The 22,575-nt window shown below is 45.6% G+C and overlaps 3 protein-coding genes across 3 annotated transcripts; all 3 read left to right on the top strand.

The window, feature by feature from the left end:
• The first annotated feature begins 176 nt into the window (after positions 1 to 176).
• LOC8035096 (pleckstrin homology domain-containing family A member 8) lies at positions 177 to 2,581 on the top strand. Its single transcript, XM_029987367.4, has 2 exons — positions 177 to 269; positions 928 to 2,581. Exon 2 carries the CDS (start codon positions 930 to 932, stop codon positions 1,644 to 1,646), a length of 717 nt encoding a protein of 238 aa, XP_029843227.2. The 5' UTR covers positions 177 to 269; positions 928 to 929; the 3' UTR covers positions 1,647 to 2,581.
• A 1,204-nt stretch (positions 2,582 to 3,785) lies between these two features.
• LOC8035095 (PCNA-associated factor) lies at positions 3,786 to 7,525 on the top strand. Its single transcript, XM_029987368.4, has 3 exons — positions 3,786 to 4,011; positions 4,288 to 4,380; positions 6,120 to 7,525. Exons 1-3 carry the CDS (start codon positions 3,978 to 3,980, stop codon positions 6,278 to 6,280), a joined length of 288 nt encoding a protein of 95 aa, XP_029843228.2. The 5' UTR covers positions 3,786 to 3,977; the 3' UTR covers positions 6,281 to 7,525.
• A 792-nt stretch (positions 7,526 to 8,317) lies between these two features.
• Positions 8,318 to 19,413, top strand: LOC8035099 (protoheme IX farnesyltransferase, mitochondrial). The gene is made up of 7 exons (XM_029987369.4): positions 8,318 to 8,452; positions 8,776 to 8,912; positions 9,535 to 9,844; positions 10,956 to 11,080; positions 12,558 to 12,628; positions 16,124 to 16,359; positions 17,321 to 19,413. Exons 2-7 carry the CDS (start codon positions 8,814 to 8,816, stop codon positions 17,725 to 17,727), a joined length of 1,248 nt encoding a protein of 415 aa, XP_029843229.2. The 5' UTR covers positions 8,318 to 8,452; positions 8,776 to 8,813; the 3' UTR covers positions 17,728 to 19,413.
• The last annotated feature ends 3,162 nt before the right edge of the window (positions 19,414 to 22,575 follow it).

Below are 22,575 nucleotides of genomic sequence, written 5' to 3'. Positions count from 1 at the left end.
AAAATTGTTTAAATTAAGCTAACAAAATTTAGGAAAATTATGTTAAAAATAAAATAAAATCCTCTGTTGTCTACTTTAAACACTTCAAAGCATCAAATACCAAAATAACCTCCGCTATTAAAAATAGTGGTAGCTACACTAAAAAGAGGGCGCAAGCTACTGCCTATTTTCGATGCATTAGGACGAGTGTTTGATCTACCTTTCGGGCGCGCCCTGGTCACGTGGTCGTCTGGTGGTGAATTGGGTAACGGTGATTTGGTGCTAAGAAGGTTTGTGAATTTTGTCATTATATGTGCGTAACTGCTTTCGGTTTATTCGTTGATTTTGTTGCAGCGAGGTTAACTAGCGGGATGGGTACTGGTGCCGTTTGGCATCCAGGAAGAGAGCAGCGTCATAATCACTGATCAAAATCGTACAATGGATAAGCGTTTTACGTGTGACGGGGCAATCAAAACATTTCCCAATTACTCACTAAGCGACTAGTACAGTGTATACAAAGGCGTCCTGTAGCGCTGCAATAGGTCTGGTAGTACACGTGAAATTATCGCCGGCTGTCGCTCGTCACCTATCGCCCACGTCTGTTCGCCGACCGATCCCCACGCGTCGTCTGCAGCTGAGAGGTCTGCCATCGAAAGTACTTATAGAGAACGAGAATGAATGACGTTTCACATTATGTAGCTGGACAGTGACCGGCTGCGAAAGGTTTGCTAGAGCCGTCGACGAACATGCGATGCTACAGGTGGTTCTGAGTCTTGTCACCTTGCACTACCCAATCTTTCTATCTTCATCATCCTTGTACGAATAAGATGAGCCACCATAACCTATCTGTATTTCCTTCGTCCTGCACCTAGATGACTAAACTCTCGTTCTAATGAATTGTCCAAAATAGGTGCCCAAAAAACGTGTTCTTTTTAAAATTCACATCAGGCATGTCCGACGCCGCAAATGCCGCCGTCGACCAGGATGGCCCCAAAGTAGTCAAGTTGGGTGAAGCCGGCAGACAGGTGGAAACCTTCTTCTCGGCCATGGATCACAGCTTTGTCGAGCTGGAGATGCCAGAAGGAGCCATCGAAACGCAGAAGTTCCTTGACTGCTGTCGGTCCCTTCTGCCTGTCTTCAACGTTCTTGGAGCCACCGTCTTCTCCCCGATCAAAGCGGACATCCAGGGCAACATCGACAAGCTGAACAAGCAGTTCAGCACTGACCCCGCTCAGTTCGCCACCCTCCTCAGCATGGTACAGAAGGAAGTGGACGAGGGAAAGAACGCGCTGAGCGGCTTTGCAGCCGAGGCCCTGCTGTGGCTGAAGAGGGCGCTCGAGTTCATCGTGCATCTGCTACGAGAGATCCACAGCGGGAAGGAGAGCCTGACGGACTGCGCCGGAGCGGCGTACGGCAAAACGCTGAAGCCGCATCATAACTGGCTGGTGCGAGGCATCTTTGCGGTGGCCACGAGGGCAATGCCTTCCATGAAGGCCTTTCAGCGGGACCTGGCTCCGACGCCCCAGGACGCCGGGCATCCTGCTTACACGAAGCAGCTTTTCGCGGACTGCGGGCAGTATATCGTCGCTCTGGACGCAGTCCTGGAGACGATCAATGCGTTTTATAGGAAGCATAAGCTGGAAGAGGTGGCTGTCTGCGTTTCTTAAGACTACTGAACCGGTTCGATACATGTGCCTTTGTTTTACGGCATTGTGACCACTTGTTGCTCTCTTGAAATATGTGGGATTGGCTTTGGGACAGGCAGTCAACCACCATGAAAATTATAACTCCTTGGCTTGCTGTCTTTATTTTTTTTTATTTGGAGAGGTGTTTTAATTGATCCACGCTCTATTCTGTTGCTCGCACTGACGTGTCATGAGACACCACAAAAGGTTGAAGAAAAGCTTGCTAAAACTTGCTTTTAGTATATTTTATTTTTTTACTTTATTTTACAATGTTTCTGGCAGTTGGTGAGCCCCGTCTCTCAATGCACCTGGCCTTTGAGTTTCAGGTGATTCCTTGTGCCTGCCTTTCTCAATATTTAGTGATATGAAAGAATTGCTACAAACCGAAGAGAGAATTCTCGGCCTCCGGTCACTGTGGGGCCACTGAGAACATTTTTGCATATATCTCTGTCGCCCAATGTTGCTTGCTGTTTATGCTCACTGGACTTAGACCAGTCGGTGTTGTCACTCTCGCCTTACGCCTGAGGGCACTGGTACCTAGCTTTTAAACCGATTTACATGACTTATTGCACTGTGTGCCTTTTATACATTTACAGTCGCATTTTTATAGCACTTTATACTTAAATTCAGATGCCCTATATAAATGAATGGCAAGATGCTTTCTCTAGAACTATTTTGCAGAACTGAAGCACTGTGATGGCCAAACTTGTGCCGTTCTGCTCTGCCTTAAGTGCAAGTTGGAGATCATGGCTTGCTAGTGCTGCGCCGAGGAGGTTGAACGCTCGTGATTTATCCAAACCCAACTGCGGCACTTCTGTGATAGTCTAACAAATGAAGGCTTCTGCCTGCCACCAGAGTGTTTCTTTTTATTCAAAGTAATTATTACGGCGTGTTGCAATAAAATATTTTGCCACAAAGCTTATTCTGTGTGATGATATCGTAGGGGTCACAGGTTCCTAGAGGCGCCGTTGTAAAGAAGAAATAAAAAATTATGTGCTCGGAGCAGGCTTTGGGACACGAAGGAAACCAGAAACACTCGCTGGAGGGTTGTCCTTATGAGCTGTCCTTCTCTGCAACACCTTTCGGCACTGCTGTGTCTTGTGGTTGGCATGTTGGGGGTGAAGTGTTCCTTGCCGACCCTTCCCTTTGACTGAAACAACAGCAGCAGTTGTGGGCCTTCCCACAGGCTCGCATCACCCAAACAGATGCACACTAAAAGTGTGCACACTGCAGATCAACGAAAAGGAGACACTTCTCGGACGGGTATCTTTTACGTTCATCTGTGCTCATGAGCATTTCCTTCATCACTGCGACCATACCATGGTCACTGACTTGGTGCCTGCCTGGGGTCAATACACACCAAAGGAAAGCTGGGGAAGTACTTCTAATTAGCAATGGCTAGAGTTTGTGAGAACAAAATGGTATGAACGTGAAACTGATATATAAATTCATTAGTAAAAAAGCAGAACACGTGCAGCATTGTAAGGCATAACTAGCTGTTTTAATGGGGTTTGTGGCATGATGGACAAGTTAAAATAATTCGAGCTAGAGGGTAAGGAGTAGTTTGTTACGAATTTCTAGTTGTTAGTAAGCCTTGTAAAAATTCATAGCTGCGGCGATTTACGCCCAGTGTGAGAGCAGAGACAGCGATCAGTTGCCGAGCACTTATGAATGAACTCGATGGCAGTTAGTAGGATACATTTTAATTGTGATAACTAACAATAGATGCCTGTACAAACTGAGGGAAAGCGTGCGAGGACGTCAGAACATCGAGCTCTGGTTGGAATGATTAGTGGGTAGACTCAAAGCACACGTCCTAAAGCTTTAGCTCAATGTATGTATCTAAAGTGCCATGCTTTGTAAAACTGCACTAGGATCCCGTCCGTCGCTGGGCTCTTCGTCACTCTGATCGGCCACTATGTTCGGCTTGAACTTGGCGCGTTCGGCGGTCCGCCGAGTTCCGCAGAAAAACATTATTATATGTAACGTGTTAAACGACGCCGTACTTTATTTAGCACAATATTAACCAATAAATATGGGAGCCTATTTCGAGCAATTTTAATATTTTGCAATTATAACTACAAAAGCCTTTTTCTTTTTTCTTTTTTTTTTTTTTGTTTTAGTGCGGGGCTTTTTTTTTCGCGGGAAGCGGTCAGTGGCGGGAAGGAAGGCGGGAACTCGCGCCGACTGCAAGATTTGGCGCCACTTCGCAGTCCTCTTTCGCTCGTGTTTCGACGTTCGATGTAACGTTGGCTTGGTGGGTTCCGTGTTTGTTTGTTTACCAAAACTGTTTCGAACGTAAACCTTTGCAAAATGGTACGGACGAAGGGAGACAGCGCTTCGAAAGGTGAGCCAATTTGGATGTCTCCTTTATGCCAATCGACACTTTTCTCAAGGGGTTCGGCTAGTCGGCTAGTTGGATCAAATTGTGTTCTGCGTTTGTTTAGATACAGTGGGAAGTTCGTCAGCCCGATTGGACGTCACGGCGTCTCCGCCTTCAGATAGATATTCCCGGTGCCGTACGACTGCTTGCCTGGGATCTTTAGAACGAGCACGTCGGATGTGTTATTTCTTTCCGAGAGAAAGTGTCGTTCCAGCCAGTTACTATTTTTTGCGTTTTCAGCCGTGGGTGCCAAGGCACCCTCGAAGGCCATGAGAAGTCCAGGAGCCTCGTCATCGCGAGCCGGGTCATCTAGCAGCTCTAAGAACGCAAACGGTAGGCGTCGCAATTTAGAAGAAACGCGACTTATCTAACCGAGTGCCCATTGCCGTTTGCGGAATGATACGTCGAGCGCTTTGTTCCCGAGTGTAGTGCATTGCAGCGGAGGGCTAGACTCGTGACATGTTAACGTCCGACGGGTCGGGAAGATAGCCGAATGGTGACCTGCCGAAATTTGCTATGCACAAAGCGCCTAGTATTATGAGCTCCAAAGTCCTCTGTGGGCAAAGCACAAGTGTTTATATTGTTTGAGTCCCTGACCATCCTAGACGTCATAATTCGGCCATCTTTGCGACCCTTTGGGTGGCCTGTCGTTCACATGTCTGGAGCTTGACCAGTGCTGTTCCGCCCCAAGCGCACCTCATTGCCATTGATTCCCTTTGTCTCGGTCTCCCTAATTCTCTGTAATGTAATCTATATTCTCCCTCTCTCATCTCACACTCCGGACTGCTAAGCTCAGTTTTACTTAAAGTGCAAGCATAGCAGAAGCTACAAAAGTGGTTGCCGGGCTACGTCTCTCTGCCAGGCACGCGGCGTGAACTCGTGCAGTGCAAGCACCGTTCAGGGCTACATGCTCGTGTTTGTGTCATGTGAAGGCTTCCACTTTGCTATAAAGTGGGGGTTGAAACAAGCAATAGCATGAAAACGTGTCTCGCTGGCCACCCTCAAAGCGGCCGGAAATTCTGATGCAAGGGAAGGCATGTAATCTGTTGTCTTGTTGGGGAATAGCTGTCTGTGCGACTCTTAGATTTTAGCTACTGGCTAACATTTTTCAGTAGAGCTTGTGGTGTTAAAAAGACAGAAGCACAGTTAAATCAAGGAATATACTATCATCCTTAATTACTGAGCTGGACAGGAGATAAGAAACCATGGCAAGGGATGTTCAGTATGCTAAACAATGTCTAAGGCTGGGTGTGACTTACCAACAAGGTGTGTAGCAGCCTCTCTGTTGGCGTATGCGGAGAGCAAGTCGTCCGCTTCTTGCGCAGGAGTTGCGGTGACATCAGAACAACGCCAAGCTTTCATTGAAAGGACAGTGGGTAGACCTCAATGCTTGATGCTTTGAGGTCTAAACACAATTCTTTTCAATCGGCCAATAAGGGCTCCGCATTCTGACGTCATAGCAACTACTGTTCAAGAAGCAGACGAACTTGCACTCCGCATATCTTGTTCCCCTCCCGGTCCAAACTATATCTAAGCCTCGTGCCAACTAGGTGATAAAAGAAGTTATGACGAGTAAGTTTACTCTGTTTCACCTTAGAAGTTACGCTTGCAACACTGTTAGCATATTACTTGCACAGGGTAATAAGAAGCACCAAATTTTACTGCTTTGGTTGGTTCCCAGGATAAGCACTTTGCACCACATCCTTCCGTTTCTAAGAGAAGAGCCAATGATATGCTACCACCCTAGCAGCACAGATGTCCTATACAAATCCATAGAACATCCCTGGAACGTCAGGACATCCTGAGGATATCCAGAGGACCATGTGTGCTGCTTGGGTGCAGTGCTGCACTTTGTACCTCAGTGAAGGCCACAAGTGCATGTGTCTTGCTCATGCATGGTGCATGCATGAGCATTTAGGCAGACTCTCATGCACCGGGAGCCACTACCAGAGCTATCAGCTCGCTCCTCTAGCCTTTACTGCTGCACGTCTTGAGCCGTAACTGGGCTGTAATGTTGCTCTATGGTCCAAGCGTGGTGCCGAGAGTGCAGTGGCTGCAACCTTCCCTTCCAGACAGGTACAGCGGTGGCAATGCCTATTGCCCACGGCCCACCCCTCCGTGGCAGAAGGAGATCACAACTTTCTTCACAGCCAAGCCCAAGGAACCATCTGGGAGCAGCGAATCGGGAGAGGGGTCGTCCACTCAAGCTGATGTACACAGCGACCAAGAGTGACCCTGGCAGACTGCCTTTTTTCTGATCAAAGCATCAGTGGACTGTTGACAATTTTGCATGCATGAATTTCATTCGGCTTTTGTTTAAGCGTTGGTGAACCCTAGAGGCTTGCTCATACACTTGCGACTGACTTTGACAGAGCCAGTTTTTAAGGCGCTTGTGAAAGCTTACAGCGGGCTGCGTAGCAGCAATGCTTAAAAACCAGTTGCATAGGAGTCGGTCGGAATCAATTGCAAGTGTGCAAACCATCCTTAAAGGTCGATGATCAGAATCTGACCATTAGCATGAACCACCTTTAGAGCAGATGTGGCAGGGTTCTCGAAAGGGTGCCAGCAAGTGCTGGTACCAGTTAACCTCTAAAGAAAAGCATGTTTAGTTCTTCATTTTTGTTGTGCAGGAAGTGGTGAATAATGCAGCGTTGTAATTGCTATACTCCGTTCACCTTTAAGCTGAAACTTGAAGCTCCGCCTTCAGCGTGAGCTCACTGGCTTCCGCTATGCTTTGGTTGCACGTGCCTTTGCATTCACACTTAGCATGTTGAAGGCAGAGCTTCTAGTCTCAGCTTAAGGGTGAACAGAGCATAGCGTCCTCCCAGTTGCAGAGTGGAGCCAATTTATTGTGTACTGTGTTGGGCTGGGTTTGAGCTGCTGGGATTTGACCTACCTTGTCCAATTCAAAAGCCTGACTTTGGGAACTGTGTTAATTATCTTTGAATATTAAAGTTAATGGAAGGCAAATGAACTTTGACAAACATGATGGTGCTGACTTACCTTTAGCATTGTTTCTATGGGAAACCAATTTTCGTTTCATGCACTCTAAATCAAGCCTGTGTATTTGCCTTCCTGCAGAACAGATGGGGAGCCAATCATTGCCAACTATGAAAGGACTTGAGCAAGTGGCAATGCTCAAAACAGGAAGAGGCCTTCAAAGCATGCTGTTAGGGGCAATGAGCATGATGTTTGTTGCTTGTGCTTTGAAGCACATCTTTTTCTAATTTGTATCAATCTCTTGTGCTTTCCATACAGCGATTTTGGCTTAGTCTGTTATTTGTTGGAGCTGTCATATCATCTCATGTTGGCCAGTCCTTGCTTCAACGTTTCATTACAATAGCACTAAATATTTCGTCTTTCTTCCTTTTTTTTTTTTTTTTTTTTTGCAGAGAGAATTTGCGTGAATGTTTTGAAGTTTCGACGTTGTACATACCTGTCAAGTGTGGATGTTTTTAATAAAAGGAATGGAATGCTATACTTGTTTTATTTTGGCCTCTTCCTTGTCCACAGGGCTCTACAAATGTTTTGGCTGAGGGTCGGAATTAGGGATCTGCTGCGGTCTCAACTGCCAGAAAATAAAATAAGACAATATAAACGAAGGAATAATCAAGACATAAGTCTAAATGAGTAAATACAAAAATACAGCAAACATGTAAGGTTGTGTCCTGTTTATATTGTACATTTATAGATATACTATATTTTTAAATTCATTATGTTGCTAATTGGGTAGACGGGAGAGTGCACGAATAAATTACTGGAGAGATGGGGGGTGGGGGGGAGTTGGGAGATCACCCTGCTGAAATCGGACCCTCGGGTCCACGAAGGTCCGACTGGCCGAAGACTCCGGTGGATATTAGTTGATCCTGGCCGTTGTCTGGGGGAGGGTTTGGGAGGGGACTGCTCCCAAGGCCTTTTTCATTGTTTCTTTATATATATATATATATATATATATATATATATATATATATATATATATATATATATATATATATATTTTAATTGTTTGGTAAGTGTCACGATGGCCGTTGGTTTTACGCGCGCTTCTTTTGGGCCGGCTTGAGCCCCTCGCGGGCCGGGCCGGGGTTTGCGAGACCTCCCCTGAGAAGTCCCGGAAAGTTATTTTACCTTACAGTGACATATACATGACGGAATGATGCGAATGAAAAGAAGCTGCTAACAAGATTGCTTTAGTGGCTTGACCAAAGTGAAGCAGGTAAAAAAAAATCGGTCCCATTTTTAATGTTTCGGTTTCAGTCTCTGCCCTTTTCCAATTCCAGGAGGCGCTGCGGTTTCAAGATGGCCGCCAGCCATTGCAAGTCGTGATTTGAGATCGGCGTGCCGGCATGTGCTGCGACTCAATTTTCCTTTACTCGAACTCACGAACCACGTTAGAAATATACAGGTGAGTACGAATAATAAATGGCATAATTCAAAACGGCTTCACTCAGCCACCGTGACCGCTAACGTCGTTGACTGACTTCCCAGAGCAGTGTCGGCAGATGGTCACTTGGACTGCAACGTTAGCAATCCCCCTTCAAATACGATTTGGAGGACGTAGAGTGCCTTTTTTACTTCCTCCAAATAACAAGAACCACAAAGCATTTGAGTTTTACCGTGCGAAGTACGATGAGAGCTAGATATTCGAGACGTAGTCAACTGACCTTGCTCCCCTGACCTCTAAAGAGCAAGTGGTGCAGTATCGTCTGACCATTTCGTTAATCACAGCGACGATGAGGTGAGCCCTGAGAGCTACCCTGGGAGCCATGTTGGTGCTCCCAACAAGTTTGATGCGGGCTCACATCATCAAGACCAAGGGCCGGCTCAGTTACATCAAGAAGGTCCACTGCCTACAGCCTTGGCAGGTAAGCGCTCACGTCATAAGAGTTACCCTCTACTGGGTCCTGCCATCAAAAAAAGACGTTCATCACCATCTTTGCAGAGCGTGAAACAAGCTGATTCTGGGAATATGTCAACAATTTTGTGATATACCATCTTTACAGGGAAAGGTACCATTAAAATTAGCTTCACCATTATGAGCACTTACTACAGCAGCGCAAGCAAGTGTAGTAAGGCATTTGACCACAATGTGTCAGTTTTATGCATGTAGGGGTGCCCAATAGGCCTGTTATAAGCGTGCAGTGTCATCCGCGGTGCAGTGAAGAATTCTGGGATTGATGTATAGAACTGGCTGTAGTAGATAGTAGACTACAGGGGAAGCGTGGGCGAGGGCAGGCGCTCAACTGCACTACCGTCTCTCTTTCATGTGGCAGATGCTGCAAGAGCAAGGAGGAGCTGACAGGGCCTTCCCATACTGCCTTGCGTGCTTTGCACGTGGCCTTTTTTATATGTTTACAACCAATATGTTGGTACAGGATTTTGAGCAGCCAGAAGAGTGTGCCTTATTTTGCTGCGCCTTTTCAAGTGTTCGTTGGCAACTGGTGTTTCAAGCGTGGCTCCTCATACTGGCCTTTCTCATCATTGCAGGGTCATGCGACCACCTCTGCTCCAAAGGTGGCTGTGGACGAAGCACCTCACAAGCCCGTTCGAGAGCGTAATGAATCCCCCGACGGTCCTCCGCTGCTCTTCCTGGCACGGTCGGGACAGGTCATCGACCTCGGCGAGGTTCCGACGTCGGTGCTCCACATGTCCAATGGTGGGCCGCTCGTGGATCTGGGAGAAAAGTTCACCGCTCCGGCCACCGCCGCCTCACCCCCACTCAACTGGCACCGGAGAAGGGCAGAGCTGTCCAAGCTGCCGCACTACTACATGGCACTCAGCAAGATGCGTCTCACCGGTGAGGCGGGGACAGGGGGAAAATGGCAAGCAGACGATTGTGCATGCTTGGGGCGGGGAATTATGTCCACTTTGATTCGTGTATATTCAAGGCATAATCAAGCACTTGTTTCTGGTCTACATAGTTTTGTCACATATATCCTTTCAGTTGAGAATGCAGTCAGCAGGGGTACGGTGCATAAAACGTATCTCCGACTGGTGTATTTACAACGTCCGAAAAGGTGCTCCCATGATTTCCGCCCGGTGGCGTCATAAAAGTGTCATGTTGTCGCAGGCCGCGATTCTGGTGGTGTTTCAGCCGTGGTGGTTGACGTGGCAGGCGCCTGTTCTGCTGCAGGTCGCTCTCCAGCTTGAAACTTCACAAAAGCTTCGGTAGTCAAAAGTTGGGACTCTGCGGCGACGTCGACACTCACGTTCGCTCCTACTTCTTGCCAGTACTTCTTGCAACAAACGTCTAGGTTGTGACATCCGACAGCATGACACTTCGGCTACAGTGACATCATTGATTGCCACTTCGAGACCACTTCCGATGTGTGGGCAGCAGTTGAGGGGTCACTTTTGATGTGGGCAGAAATTGAGAGACCACTTGATGTGGGCGGAAAGTGAGGGACCACTTTTGAGGTGTGGGTGAAAATTGAGGGACCACTTTTGATGTTTGGGCCGAAATTGAGAGATCACTTTTGATGTGTGAGTAGAAATTGAGGGACCACTTTTGACGTGTGGGTAGACATTGAGGGACTACTTTTGATGTGCAGGTGTAAATTTAGGCACCACTTCTGGTGTGCAGGTGCAAATTGAGGGACCATTTTGATGTGGGCAGGAATTGAGGAACCACATTTGATGTGTGGATGGAAATTGATGGATCACTTTTGATGTGTGGGGAGAAATTGAAGGGCCTTTGGATGTGGGCAGAAATTGAGGGGGACCACTCTGATGTGTGGGTGGAAATTGAGGGACCATTTTTGATATGTGGGTGGCAGCCGAGGACCCATTTTTAGTGTGTGGGCGGTAATTGAGGGACCACTTTTTGGATGCGGCAAAGAGCTCGAGACACTTTCCAGGCACTGTAGTTTAGGTGCACATTCCGAAAGGTGTTTCCTTCACGTATTCAGGGCTGGTGGTGACGACAACACTGGCTGGCTACGCCATTGCGCCTGGCGTCTTCGACCCGGGGGTGCTAGCCCTCACCATGCTGGGCACTGGCCTCACTTCCTGTGCAGCCAATGCCCTGAACCAGGTGAGCCAACCTGAATGGATGGATATTGTTGAACACATTGAATTGGGTAGCAATTTACGCCACCTAGCCGGTGGTTTAGTCCCCCAAAACTCTCTTTGTCCCAAAGAAGAAGAAGAAAAGGGGTTCTATACCTCCATTGCACTTACACTGAGCGGGATCTATTTTTTTATGCAAAAATCCCTCCCGTTTAAAAGCATGGGGCATCGGAAAATTTTACGTCTCTGCCCATGGACTGTAGAGACAAAGGGGAACTTCACCCACTTTAGATAAATTGGAGAGTTTTGTGTACTAGACTGCAGTAATTTACCGTAAGGGTGAAGCTGAGTGGTGCATTTTCTTTGTAAACCACAAAAGAAAACCTGTGTCAATCAGAAGTTACGAGCAAAAACAATAATTTTTCTACAAACAAAGGTCTGTAACCTCTTTAAAACCAAAGACAAAAATATTGCTGCAGAGCTTTTATCTGCTTGATTTAAAGAAAACAGGAAGGAGAATTGTTCCAACCCTTCTCCTGTTTTCTGTTTTATTTATTCAAGAGCCTCGGTGACCCACAACAATGGTTTTGTTTAACTGAAAAAAGAAAGGACTTGAAGGGAAACTGAAGTGGTTCTACATTTGTGGAAAAACACCTAAATTGTCTTTATTTGGCCTCCAGGATCATGAATATCGAGGTTATTTTCCGATTCGCTGCATGGATGCTGCAGAAATTAATTCTCAAAGTACCGCTGAAGCCCCTCCTTCCTGAGGCGTGATGTCATATAAGGAGTTTTAGGGGTCCCCGCTTTCGCTCGCGCATTTTCAGCGCCTGTCAAAGCTATGCATGCGCACTCTTGCTATTATCAAAAAGGTCAGAAAGAGACGTCAGGACTGGTGTTAGTGCAGGGGAATATACCTGGCAGGCTCGCAATTGCACGCGCTGCCCACTCGAGCGACACTTGCTTGACGGCTCAAAGATCCTAGTATGACGTCATGACTGGTGAAAGGTTTTTCGTGTTTTCTCATGTTTAGCTACATCTTTGGGCAAAACGTACGTTATATTCAGATTCACGGGATAAAAATATGTCGAAATTCACCTCTAATTCGTTTTTTAAAGAAGTGTTTCAGCTTCCCTTTGATCAGCATGAACCATCCTATCAACATCTTCACAAACCAAATGCAACACTTAGCCACACCTTAGTGGTAAATCGTGTCGTTGCTTTCAAAATTGACGTTTGCTACTTATCTCAAGTGTGTTAGACTTACGTGGTATTTAGCTCTCGTGATGGTGTACTTAGTGACCTAACTAACTGCACTACTTGAGGGTTTTGTGGATCTTAAATGAGCTCTGGAACGGGAGACAACCTTGGCAGACTCGCAAATATTGGTGAGATCCCAAGCAGGTACCATCTCGAAGCTACGTTTTTCAAGAATTGCAAGTTACTCTTCGGTCGTCTGTTATTAAGAATGGTGTCTTCTCCTTTCCCGTTGCTCCCCGCAGTTCCTGGAAATTCCGTACGACTCCCAGATGAACCGGACGAAGAACCGGGTTCTGGTGCGAGGAGTGCTCAGGTGCGTCGCCGGTGCAGTCCGCCGGCGCAAAGAACTTTTGATTCGCCAGGTCTTTTCTTATTTCCTGCCTTTATTGTCATGTCTTTTTTACCAATGTCAATTTGTCAATCATGTCAATTTTACCAATGCAAAAAATAAGACAATGCGTAGGTTCTTCAATTATCTAATACACGAGATCTCAAACTTATTGATTTGAAGGAACCCTCGTACGACTCGACTCAAAGCCAACGAATCTCTTTTGAACCTGGCGTTGATGTAGCAAAGTGCTACGAAAGTCTACGGACCTCAAACAATAATGCACATAGTACTTGGAAGTGTGTGGCTCATAGTTACGCATCAATGGATGGCTCGGGTCTGCTCGGTTAGTGCCTAAACTAGAAAATCAATTTACTTATGGGCAGGGGTGGTCGAGGGTTAGGCTAGCACTTCCAGTGTGGTGATGCATTGGGTCACGTCTGCTTCCCCTCATGCCAGCCTTAAAAACATGGCATCAACATGTTAATGCCGAGCATTTGCGATTTTAAACACGTGTTTTCGCACACACTTTCGCAACTTCGTCGTTGATCGCCAGGCAGCTGTAACGATCTGATTCGCTCGAGAAGGCTGGCAAGCGGACCTGCCGTTACGGCTTTCCGCTCAAGCCGCTAGGTACCGTCGATTTCGAAGAAGTCGCTAACAGACCTTATTCGAAAGTGCGTTGCATCTAGTAGCTGCTGTTCCAGTTGTTCGAGTTTGCCATTGTTTTGGCACATTCTCCGAGCACATATTGGACTCGAGGATTGCATTGGCTTTCAGCGAGGACTCGCGTCCAGTCAGGCTGGTTCAGACATCTGCAATCAGTGCGTTAGCTACGACTACATCCATTGTGACCGGAGCAACAGGAACAACAGCTCTGCGCTGCACGTACACACTCCTGTAACCACTGCAACAACCACAGCAGGTCATCATCACGGCAGTCACTTCTCCGCTGCAGTCAGCTGTTACACGGTGTCTCTAAAAATGAAGGGGTTTTGCTGCCACTCGTTGGTGTGGCAGAAAATGGACAAACAGTTTTCTATAGCCTCAAGCTTTATTCATTTTTATTTTTCCAGCATAGGCTTGTGGGGCTGAGTGGATGAAAAATGAAAAATGTGTAACGCGCAGTCTTAGACAATCACAACTTTAAGGCATGACTTTACCAATACAGTAAAACCTCGTTATAACAAAGTTGAAGGAGCGGTTGTAATTATTTCGTTATAACCATTAGTTTGTTATAGCCACTGTCCATTTCTTCCCACTATTCGCAAGCAAGGGGAATTATGATTGCTTTGTTATATCCAATAGTTTGTTATATCCCATTATGTTATAACGAGGTTTTACTATAGTACAAATTTCACTGCACTTTTTCAATGATTACAGAAGGCAATCTAATTTTAGTAGCGATATAGCAAGGTTTGGATACGATTTCGTGATCACATGGACGTTGTGAGCGTTCAGGAATGCTAGCACTAATCACTTTTCTCGGGTGATAAAATGCGTGAAAATTCACGTCCTTCATACACGCCTCGAAATGGCAATTTTAGAGAAAAAAACAAATTTTTTTATTTTTGTGTATTGTGGTTCCACGACTAATAGTGTATACTCCTGCAAATTTTTATTGCAATATCTGAAGTATTTACAGAGAAGTAAAACATTTTCGTTCAGCCAAGGATGCAAAATCACGTGTTTTTGAAATGTGAAACTTCTGTTTCCTATTTTCAAACTGGCTGTGGCTTTCCACCGGTATGCCCTAGAATGTTGATCATACTCTCGTTGTAAAGAGCGTTTTTTTGCAGTTTCAGTACATTAAATATCTTTGCTCGAGAGTAAACTTTATTAAGGCAAGAACACCATAGAACCTCTTCTAAGCTTTCACTTAGAAGAGGCTATGCATATGGCCAAGAATCGAAAAGCCCGCCCTGATTAAACACAGAACTGACTAAAACCATCATTCATTTATAGAACGTCGTGTGGGTTTGTCTGCTTTTGCATTTCGATGATGCTTGCCCCGCCCATACTTGCTGATGTTGGTTCGTGTATTGCAAGCCATACCCAATTCCTCACTCATTTCACAATCAATGTCCGGATGCCGACAACAAAATGGCACTCAAAGAAAGCGTTTTAAGCTTGGACTCACTCAGCAAAGCCATGCAGGAGATTGGGTGTAAGCAGAAGGCAGCATCTACGCTCTTGGTGCCTTTTAGTTGCCACCATCACCAGTAAAAGCAAATGTAGTGGTGTGGAAACTGTTTTTTCTCAGTTTCACTTTTTTGCAGCAACTTTCGCTTTAGGAAATCTATCATTTCAATGAATCGCTGAATGTATTCTTTGCTGCGGGTGTTTCTGAACTGAAATATAATGAGGAAGGGGGCTAGGTACTTTAGTTTTCTATTTAAATAACATTCTTTTTGCCAAAATGTAGAATTTTGATGAGGAGAAAATGCCCCATTATGTGGAATGCTTTTCACATTGACATTTCACATAGAAAAAAACGCAGATTTTAAGGTAAACAATAGATAGCCCCCTCCCACCATATATTCTAGTTAAGGCTGAAGTTTAGAAATGCTCAATATTTTCCAGCAATTTTATACAATAGATTTCCTTGCCAAGTGAGGCGACTTACATCAATAGCTGTGTACCTCCCCCTGTTGCTTATCGGAATGTAGTCCTACAGAGATGAAATTTCATAGAGTGCATTTAGGCAACGAGATGAATACACCCTCCAAATTTCATCAATATTGAGCAACTGGTTTAAAAGTCGACACTTGAAGGTGGTGTTGCACCAGTAATACCTTGGACTTGAGCACATGCATGGAGTGTGCAAAATAAGAAAGCCGGGCGATGTTAGAGGACACAAATACTAAAAAAGGACCGCCGTAGTCGAGGTAAAGAAACATGATGGCACAAACGTTCCTGCTGTCTTGAGGGTGCCTCCACGACATCACCATGCGAGTAGATGGATCTCCCCTTAGGACGTGCTGGGCTATCATAGCGACACACAACGAGAATTCACAGTCAAGGATAGCGTTCTACGCGGAACAATGAGCTTTCATCACGCTGGCCACGTGTACAATCACCACCGACGGCATGTTTTTTTGCAAATAATTGGAACCGCAACCGGCATGCAACGTGCGCAGCCAAGCTCTTTTCGACCTACGATTCGTCTGTCGGTGTGGTCGCTTTGTTCGTTCCCAAACTTAGTGAAAAAGTTCAGCCCAGCTCAACTCCTTGCATTGCAAACAAACTCGAACGAAACGGCCGTTTGGCGCTTTGTTGCCGCAGTAATTCATTGTGCTAACTGGTTGCATTAGTTCGTAAGCGTAGCGGTCGCTCTGAACGCAGCAAGTGTGTGAAAGGGCATGCTTAGTGCCCAAGAAGTGGCGACCACCGATGTTGCTGGATGGGTTTCAAAAAGGGTCTGTAGACCGACACAGTTGCAGCCTGCAAAGTGCAAGCAACACGCACCATCTTGCGTAGCCCCTTGCACGCGGTGGCGTTTGCTGCCGCCTCCGGGACCCTGGGTCTGAGTCTGCTGGCCTTCGGGGTGAACCCCGCGACGGCCTGGCTGGGGGCAGCCAACCTGGGCCTGTACGTGGGCTGCTACACGCCCCTCAAGCGCTGCTCCATTGTCAACACCTGGCTGGGCTCCCTGGTTGGGGCCATACCCCCCATGATGGGCTGGGCCGCCGCCACGGGCTCCCTCAACCACCCAGGTGAGTTGCCGTGGTTACAGTGCTCCGGAAAGATGTGCAGTTTTTCTTTCTCGGAGTGTCTCTCAATTTCTCACTCTAAGGGAACCGCTCTGAGAGAGTCTTCTAGAGAGAGTCTCTAAGTGTTTGTTGCTAGTTGAAAAAACTGTGCTGTCTGTCCTTGTCCTTAAGTGTCTTTTTATTCTTTCATGGGTTTTTGTAGAGTCTCTCAAGAGGCCCTCTCAATTTCTCGGAGTCACTTGGTGCAGTTCTGCCATACAGCAGTGGCGGAGATTCCTCGACGAGCTTTCTAGTGAAATTCTGGTAAAAAAAAGATTGTCACGCGGAAATAGCCTTCAACAACAGCCACCTCAACAACGATAATATGGCAGAACATATAGAGCGGTTTCATGTGTTGTTTCCGGCTAGAAATCTCACCGGACGCCATATGGATGAACTTGCACCGTGCGTCTATCTATGCACGTGGTAGCGTTTTCCAGCTTGGTTGATTTTTTTTTGCGTCGGGATCGGCCGCGTCTGTCGGAGCGATCGGCGACACATAGGAGCATCATCTGGTGCTCAATTTTTATGCATACTATTAGTCTTTATTCTGACTTTTCAAGCCGGCAATCGAGGGGCTACTTCAACGAAAAGCAAATCCGATTAAGCTCGCACGTATGCAACCCAGATACGTCTCGGATCATACTTACCAAGTTCTCTTCAATGGAGCGGCTCGCCACACTTCGGCGTTTCACCAAAACCAAAAACGATGCCAGCATCTAAGCGTCTGCGGGTAACCAAGTGGTAAAAGTGGCAGACGTCGTTATACTCGGAGGAATGTGGTTTGCCAGAAGGGAAAAGGCATTTCGTAGAACCACCCTGTGCTGAAACCTTTTAGTGCTAATAACCGCGTCACAAACGACAACTTCGGTGCTACGCTCCAATTCGATGTGCATCTTAGTAAATTGCCGTGCCCAACCTGCAGGGGTCTGGGTGCTCGGAGCGCTGCTCTACTCGTGGCAGTTCCCGCACTTCAACGCCCTCTCGTGGAACCTCCGGCCGGACTACTCGCGCGCAGGCTACCGCATGATGTCCGTCACCCACCCGGAGCTGTGCCGCGCCGTGGCGCTCCGCCACAGCGTGGCGCTCTTGCTCCTCTGCTCGGTGGCCGCCCCCTTGGCGGACCTCACGACGTGGACGTTCGCCGTGGACACCCTGCCACTCAATGCGTACCTGCTCTTCCGCGCATGGAGGTTCTACCGCGAACCGGACAGCGCGACCTCGCGCACTCTCTTCCGCCTTAGCCTCGTGTACTTGCCGTTGCTCATGCTGCTCATGTTTCTGAGCAAGAGGCGGCGGAAGACAGAAGGTACCGAGCAGACGGACGTCTGACGGCTGCCTGAAGGGGGGGATGTATATTAGAAGGTGTACATAGCGTTGTTGATGTCACGAATCAGAGTGTCTCACTTCGATGCACGGCAGTGTACTTTGCCACGAGACGAAGGGCTGGGAATAAAACGGGGCAGTCTTTCAAGAAAGTAGGTTGTGATCGGAGCCGTTTTGCATTTAGCCTCTTCGATGGAGGGCTTAAGTTTACCGTATTTTCCTAACTATAGTTTGTCCCCGGTGTATTGCCTGCAGGGGTAAATTTCGACTGAGAAAGGAAATGTTTTTCTTTGAAAAGTTTGCAACCAGTGCATAGTTTGCACTGTATTTTGTATGTTAAACAAATTCTTCTACACGTCACACCTTTGTTGTATTTATTGTTTTGCGGGTTTGCTGCATAGGGTGTAGAGATAAAGGCATGGTGCCTGAAGAAGCCTCTGACCCCTTAAGTTCAGCAGCTCAATATAGTTATGTAATAACACTTCTACAAAAACATTACACAATTTTAAAAAACAAAAGTCAAAGTAACAAAAGAAAATTGACACTACATTCATTTGGTAAAAGAATCCTATAAACATTGGTAAATGTGTGAAAAACCAAAAATAAGAAAAATAGAATGCATTCTTATTTATCCGACATCTGGGTCACAGCAACAAATTCAGATGGCATTACAATGAAAGCTTGAAATTAGCTATACATATAGTGAGGTTCTTAATGCACTGCCAACCAAGAACCTTCTGCAATCAATTTTAAAACTAGAAAACACATTATTAAAGTTAATGTTTATGCATCCATTCTATTTTGAGTTTCAGTTGTTTGGAAAGTTAAGTTTGTCGGCCATAGTTGGTTCTTATGGCCCGCATCTTTTGTTTTGGGTTTCTCATAGCATATGCACGTGGGCTGTCTGTTGGTGCGGTGTAAAGTCTATTTTTATGTATCGGTTGTAAAAGTCTGAAGTAATATACTTGGTCTGCCTTAAGCATATTATATTTGATGACGAGCGCCTATGTGCTTAAATTTCTGGTATCCCCTTTTTAATTTTCACGTTCGTAAGATTTTTTTTCTGCAAAAAGGTAGGTTTATTATAGCTTGCCACTCGTCGTTCACCAAGCCAAAATACCGTAACTAATTTTGGGGTAACATAAGGAATAAAATAATGGGTATTCTAACCAGGTGGGCACCTAGTTTTGTATTCCATAATTGCTTCCTTGAAAACTTGAATAATGCCTGGTTTATTGGTGCAGAAGGATGTCTTATGACAGAGAAATCATTGTGGACATAACTGTAATTCACAGAATCCATCAATCAATCAACAGTTTTGAAAGAAGGAAAAAAATGTTTTTTGTATAATTTGCATTTGTGAGTAGTCCGCACTGCAGACAATTGCATCTTTTAGACATGTATAGCCTTAGGACTCTGGTCTGGAAAATGCGGTAACTTGCTTGCATTCTTGGAGGCACTCAGTGTTTTTAGAACGGCTGCATCTTTACGAGGTCCGGTCACTATTTATTTGTTTTCTTGTTTTTGAAAAGTGTGCCCATTTTATTTGCAGCCCTTTGAATTGAGAGAATGGTCACGGTTAAGCCCACTTAGGACGAACTCGGCACTCTGGCAAGGAGTGCTTAGTATGTGTGGACTGGTTGAAAAAATAAATAAATAAATAAATAAAAATGATCAAGCCAGTTTGCACAAAAACAATGTGTGGGAAGTTCTTTTAGAAGATGTCAGTGACTGTGGCTTGCTTCCATCCTGTTTTCTGGACTGAGTAAATCCTTGCTAACTCTAGGTCTTCGAAAATGCAACGAAATTGATACATGGTTGATAATTGCAGAATACGGTGATGTGATCGCTGTGGCCAAAGTTCTTAACCTGCTACATCTTGCTACATTTTGCCAAAATATGATGAATTTGCACCGGCATTGCGCTAAAACATAATTTTACTTTATTATTACTAAAAATGTAATAGACGATCGTTACGGTAGGCTTGTGCGAATTTTCAAGACCTTTGATTATCGTCTCAAATAACGATTTGTTATCGGTGTCTAACACAGACGGTATTTCAAAGTCTCGCAATACTTCTGGTGTTCGTGGTCTGTTTTGGCGATTTGAGGCCCGTTCACAGACTCGCAACTTCTGAAGACCGAGTGCCTTGGAACCTCTTAATACCTCTTACGAAGAGAGGACACACTGGCGCCATCTATTGGGTAGCAGTGGAGACTTGGCAGTCCCGCATATTTTCTATTTCTCTCGTGCATCATCCTTTCTTTCTTGGCGTGAAAAACTTTTGTCAACATCATGAACGACCATTTCTCATGGGTATTATGCACATGGGTGATTCCACGTCAGTTCATGCAATGATGGTCCGGGTCATAATTTAGATATTTTTGATAAAAATATATATGAAAGCCATGTTCTTGGGAGAAACATTCAGCTAGATATGAACGCCGTAACAATTTCTTTCGCTGAGATATAAAATAGAGAAGCTTGAGGCGTGGAAATTGAGAAGATTTCACAATGCTACTTTGCACAGTCGTCATTTCCTTATCGAACCTTTCACGGCACCATAACTTTTTTAATAGGTTTTACAAAGGTTATACAACACATACATAAAAAATTAAAAATATCCATAAAATATTTCAATGCAAACAAAAATATCAAACATGGCACAAAAACGCGTTTTAGAGACATATTCACAATTTTTTTGCAAATAAACCATCTTTCATAATACTTCACAAAACATATCAAAATGCGCGTATATAAATATTCTTTACGAATATATAAAGATACTATGCCCACCCTTAAACATATTTTTGTTATCAACTCGGAAATTCGGCTGATTTCTCAAAATGTGGCAAGATTGGGCGTCGATATTTAAAAAACTCCATCTTTTATTTTCTTTAAACTCCCCGTGGCACTTTGCAGTGACCTGAACTAACCTGTGATGGCAAAAGATTGAGTAACATATGACCTCCAAGCGGGAAAAGCTACGACAAACCTTCACTCGGAGCGAGCCGACGTCTTCGTCATAGCGGCTTTGCCGCACAGCACCAAACGTTTGGGCGTTAGTTATGGCATGTATTTTATATTATTAAAATTATTTTTTTATACGCGGTGAGTATTAGTGACGTGAAAAGGAACTTTGAGCTGGAATACCATTAATTAGCTTACAATTCACAGGAATAAAACTGCCCCACTCTGCAAATTCGCTACCTATGCATCATACATAAGCTTAAAACTCTCAGTTGCGCGAATGGCCATTTATACATCTGGCCTCTCGGCATATGATGACTTTCACAGATGAGTTTCCTGGATTCCTTTGACAGGTTTTACGGTAGTCCACTTTGCTTGCTTCACCGCACGAAACTCTCGAACTCGAAGACAGTTGTGAGCACTGCGCAGAGTGGTTTGACGCGTTTTGCGAAGTGCTGAAGGCATGTAGTTCCCACCAGGAACGCAGGCGATTGTACGTGCTTCTGCCACCAATCATCCTGAAGAAAACAATATTGCGTCTGGTGTCGGGTGCGACTGCCTACATGATTGATCAAACATGAAAACTGAAGCGCAAAGGTGGTGTTTGGGCAACCCCTGATCCCTACATGGGGAAAAAGGCGAATGCCGAAGACGTGGGGGCTGCAATTGAGTACTACACACGCGACGACCTCGCATGCTCTGTTCAAAGCCCCGACAAAAAGGACGTCGTCAAAGCCATGATCAACGACATGTTCAAAGTCGTAAAAAGGTTTATGACCCGCTCTATTAAGGAAGCTTACCAGCTGTTTAGGAAGGACCATCCCCAACCCGAACTAGGCATCTCCAAATTTTATTCCCTACGACCAAAATGGGTAAAAAAAAAGTCCCGAGCACGAGGTGTGCGCATGCATATATTGCGTCAATTTTCAGTTGCTTTTAACGGCAATAACAAATGCCCAAAAGAAGACATTTACTGAAGACGACCTCAAGCGCATCTACCTCTTCTGCGCTCCACAGAACGATTGCTTTCTGCGCCGTTGCGAAAAGTGCCCAAAAACGCAGAGCATCTCGCTGCAGTCGCTTCATCTCGACGAAGACGAAGAGATCTGTTTCGCGTTATGGGACGCTGGCGAACTCGTCAAAAAGGTTATGGACACTTCTGCCTTCCTGCGGCAATAGGAGAGCGAAAAGTATATGAGGCATTCTTACATCCTTGACCTTGAACGAAGCCTGATACATGACACAAGAACCGCCTTACCACCCAAGGCAGTGATGTTCCACTTTGATTTTGCGGACAAATGGACAGTACTCTTTCCAACCGAAGTGCAGAGTTTTCATTGAAAAAAAACTCAAGTGTCTCTCTCCACAAGTGTGGTTACGTCCACGCAAGGCACACAAAGCTTTGCCGTTGTCACCGATGGTACACGACACATGACACAGCTCACGCTCTTCTAGCCACATAGGCCATAAAAGAGTATGTTAATGTTCATTTCCCAGTCTTTTTTTAAATATTTTTTGTATCAGACGGAGCGGCGGCGCATTTCAAGAATCGCTTCCAATTCCACGAATTGTCTCGGAAGCCGCACTCTTCGGCAAGATGGATCTTTTCAGCCACTGGACACGGAGAAAGCGCTTGTGATGAAGTAGGTGGAAGAACCAACGCTCACCAAGTTGAGATCTTCGCTCAACTCAACAATTGCCACCGCTAAAGACTTTGCGGAAGTGCTACGTAAAAATGTAACAAATGTCTGCATGTTCCACCTGTCTGTGGAACGGGTTCGAGAGTTTCGTGCGGTAAAGCAAGCAGAGTGGACCACCATAAAACCTGTGAGAGGAATCCAGGCTTCTCATCTGTGGAAGTCATCATATGCCGAGAGGTCGGAT

The sequence above is a fragment of the Ixodes scapularis genome, unplaced genomic scaffold (assembly GCF_016920785.2).
Source record: "Ixodes scapularis isolate PalLabHiFi unplaced genomic scaffold, ASM1692078v2 PGA_scaffold6__148_contigs__length_123643588, whole genome shotgun sequence".
In the NCBI taxonomy this organism is placed as follows: Eukaryota; Metazoa; Arthropoda; class Arachnida; order Ixodida; family Ixodidae; genus Ixodes; species Ixodes scapularis.
The sequence above is the reverse complement of the archived record's forward strand: the minus strand, read 5'-3'. Positions and strand labels throughout refer to the sequence as shown.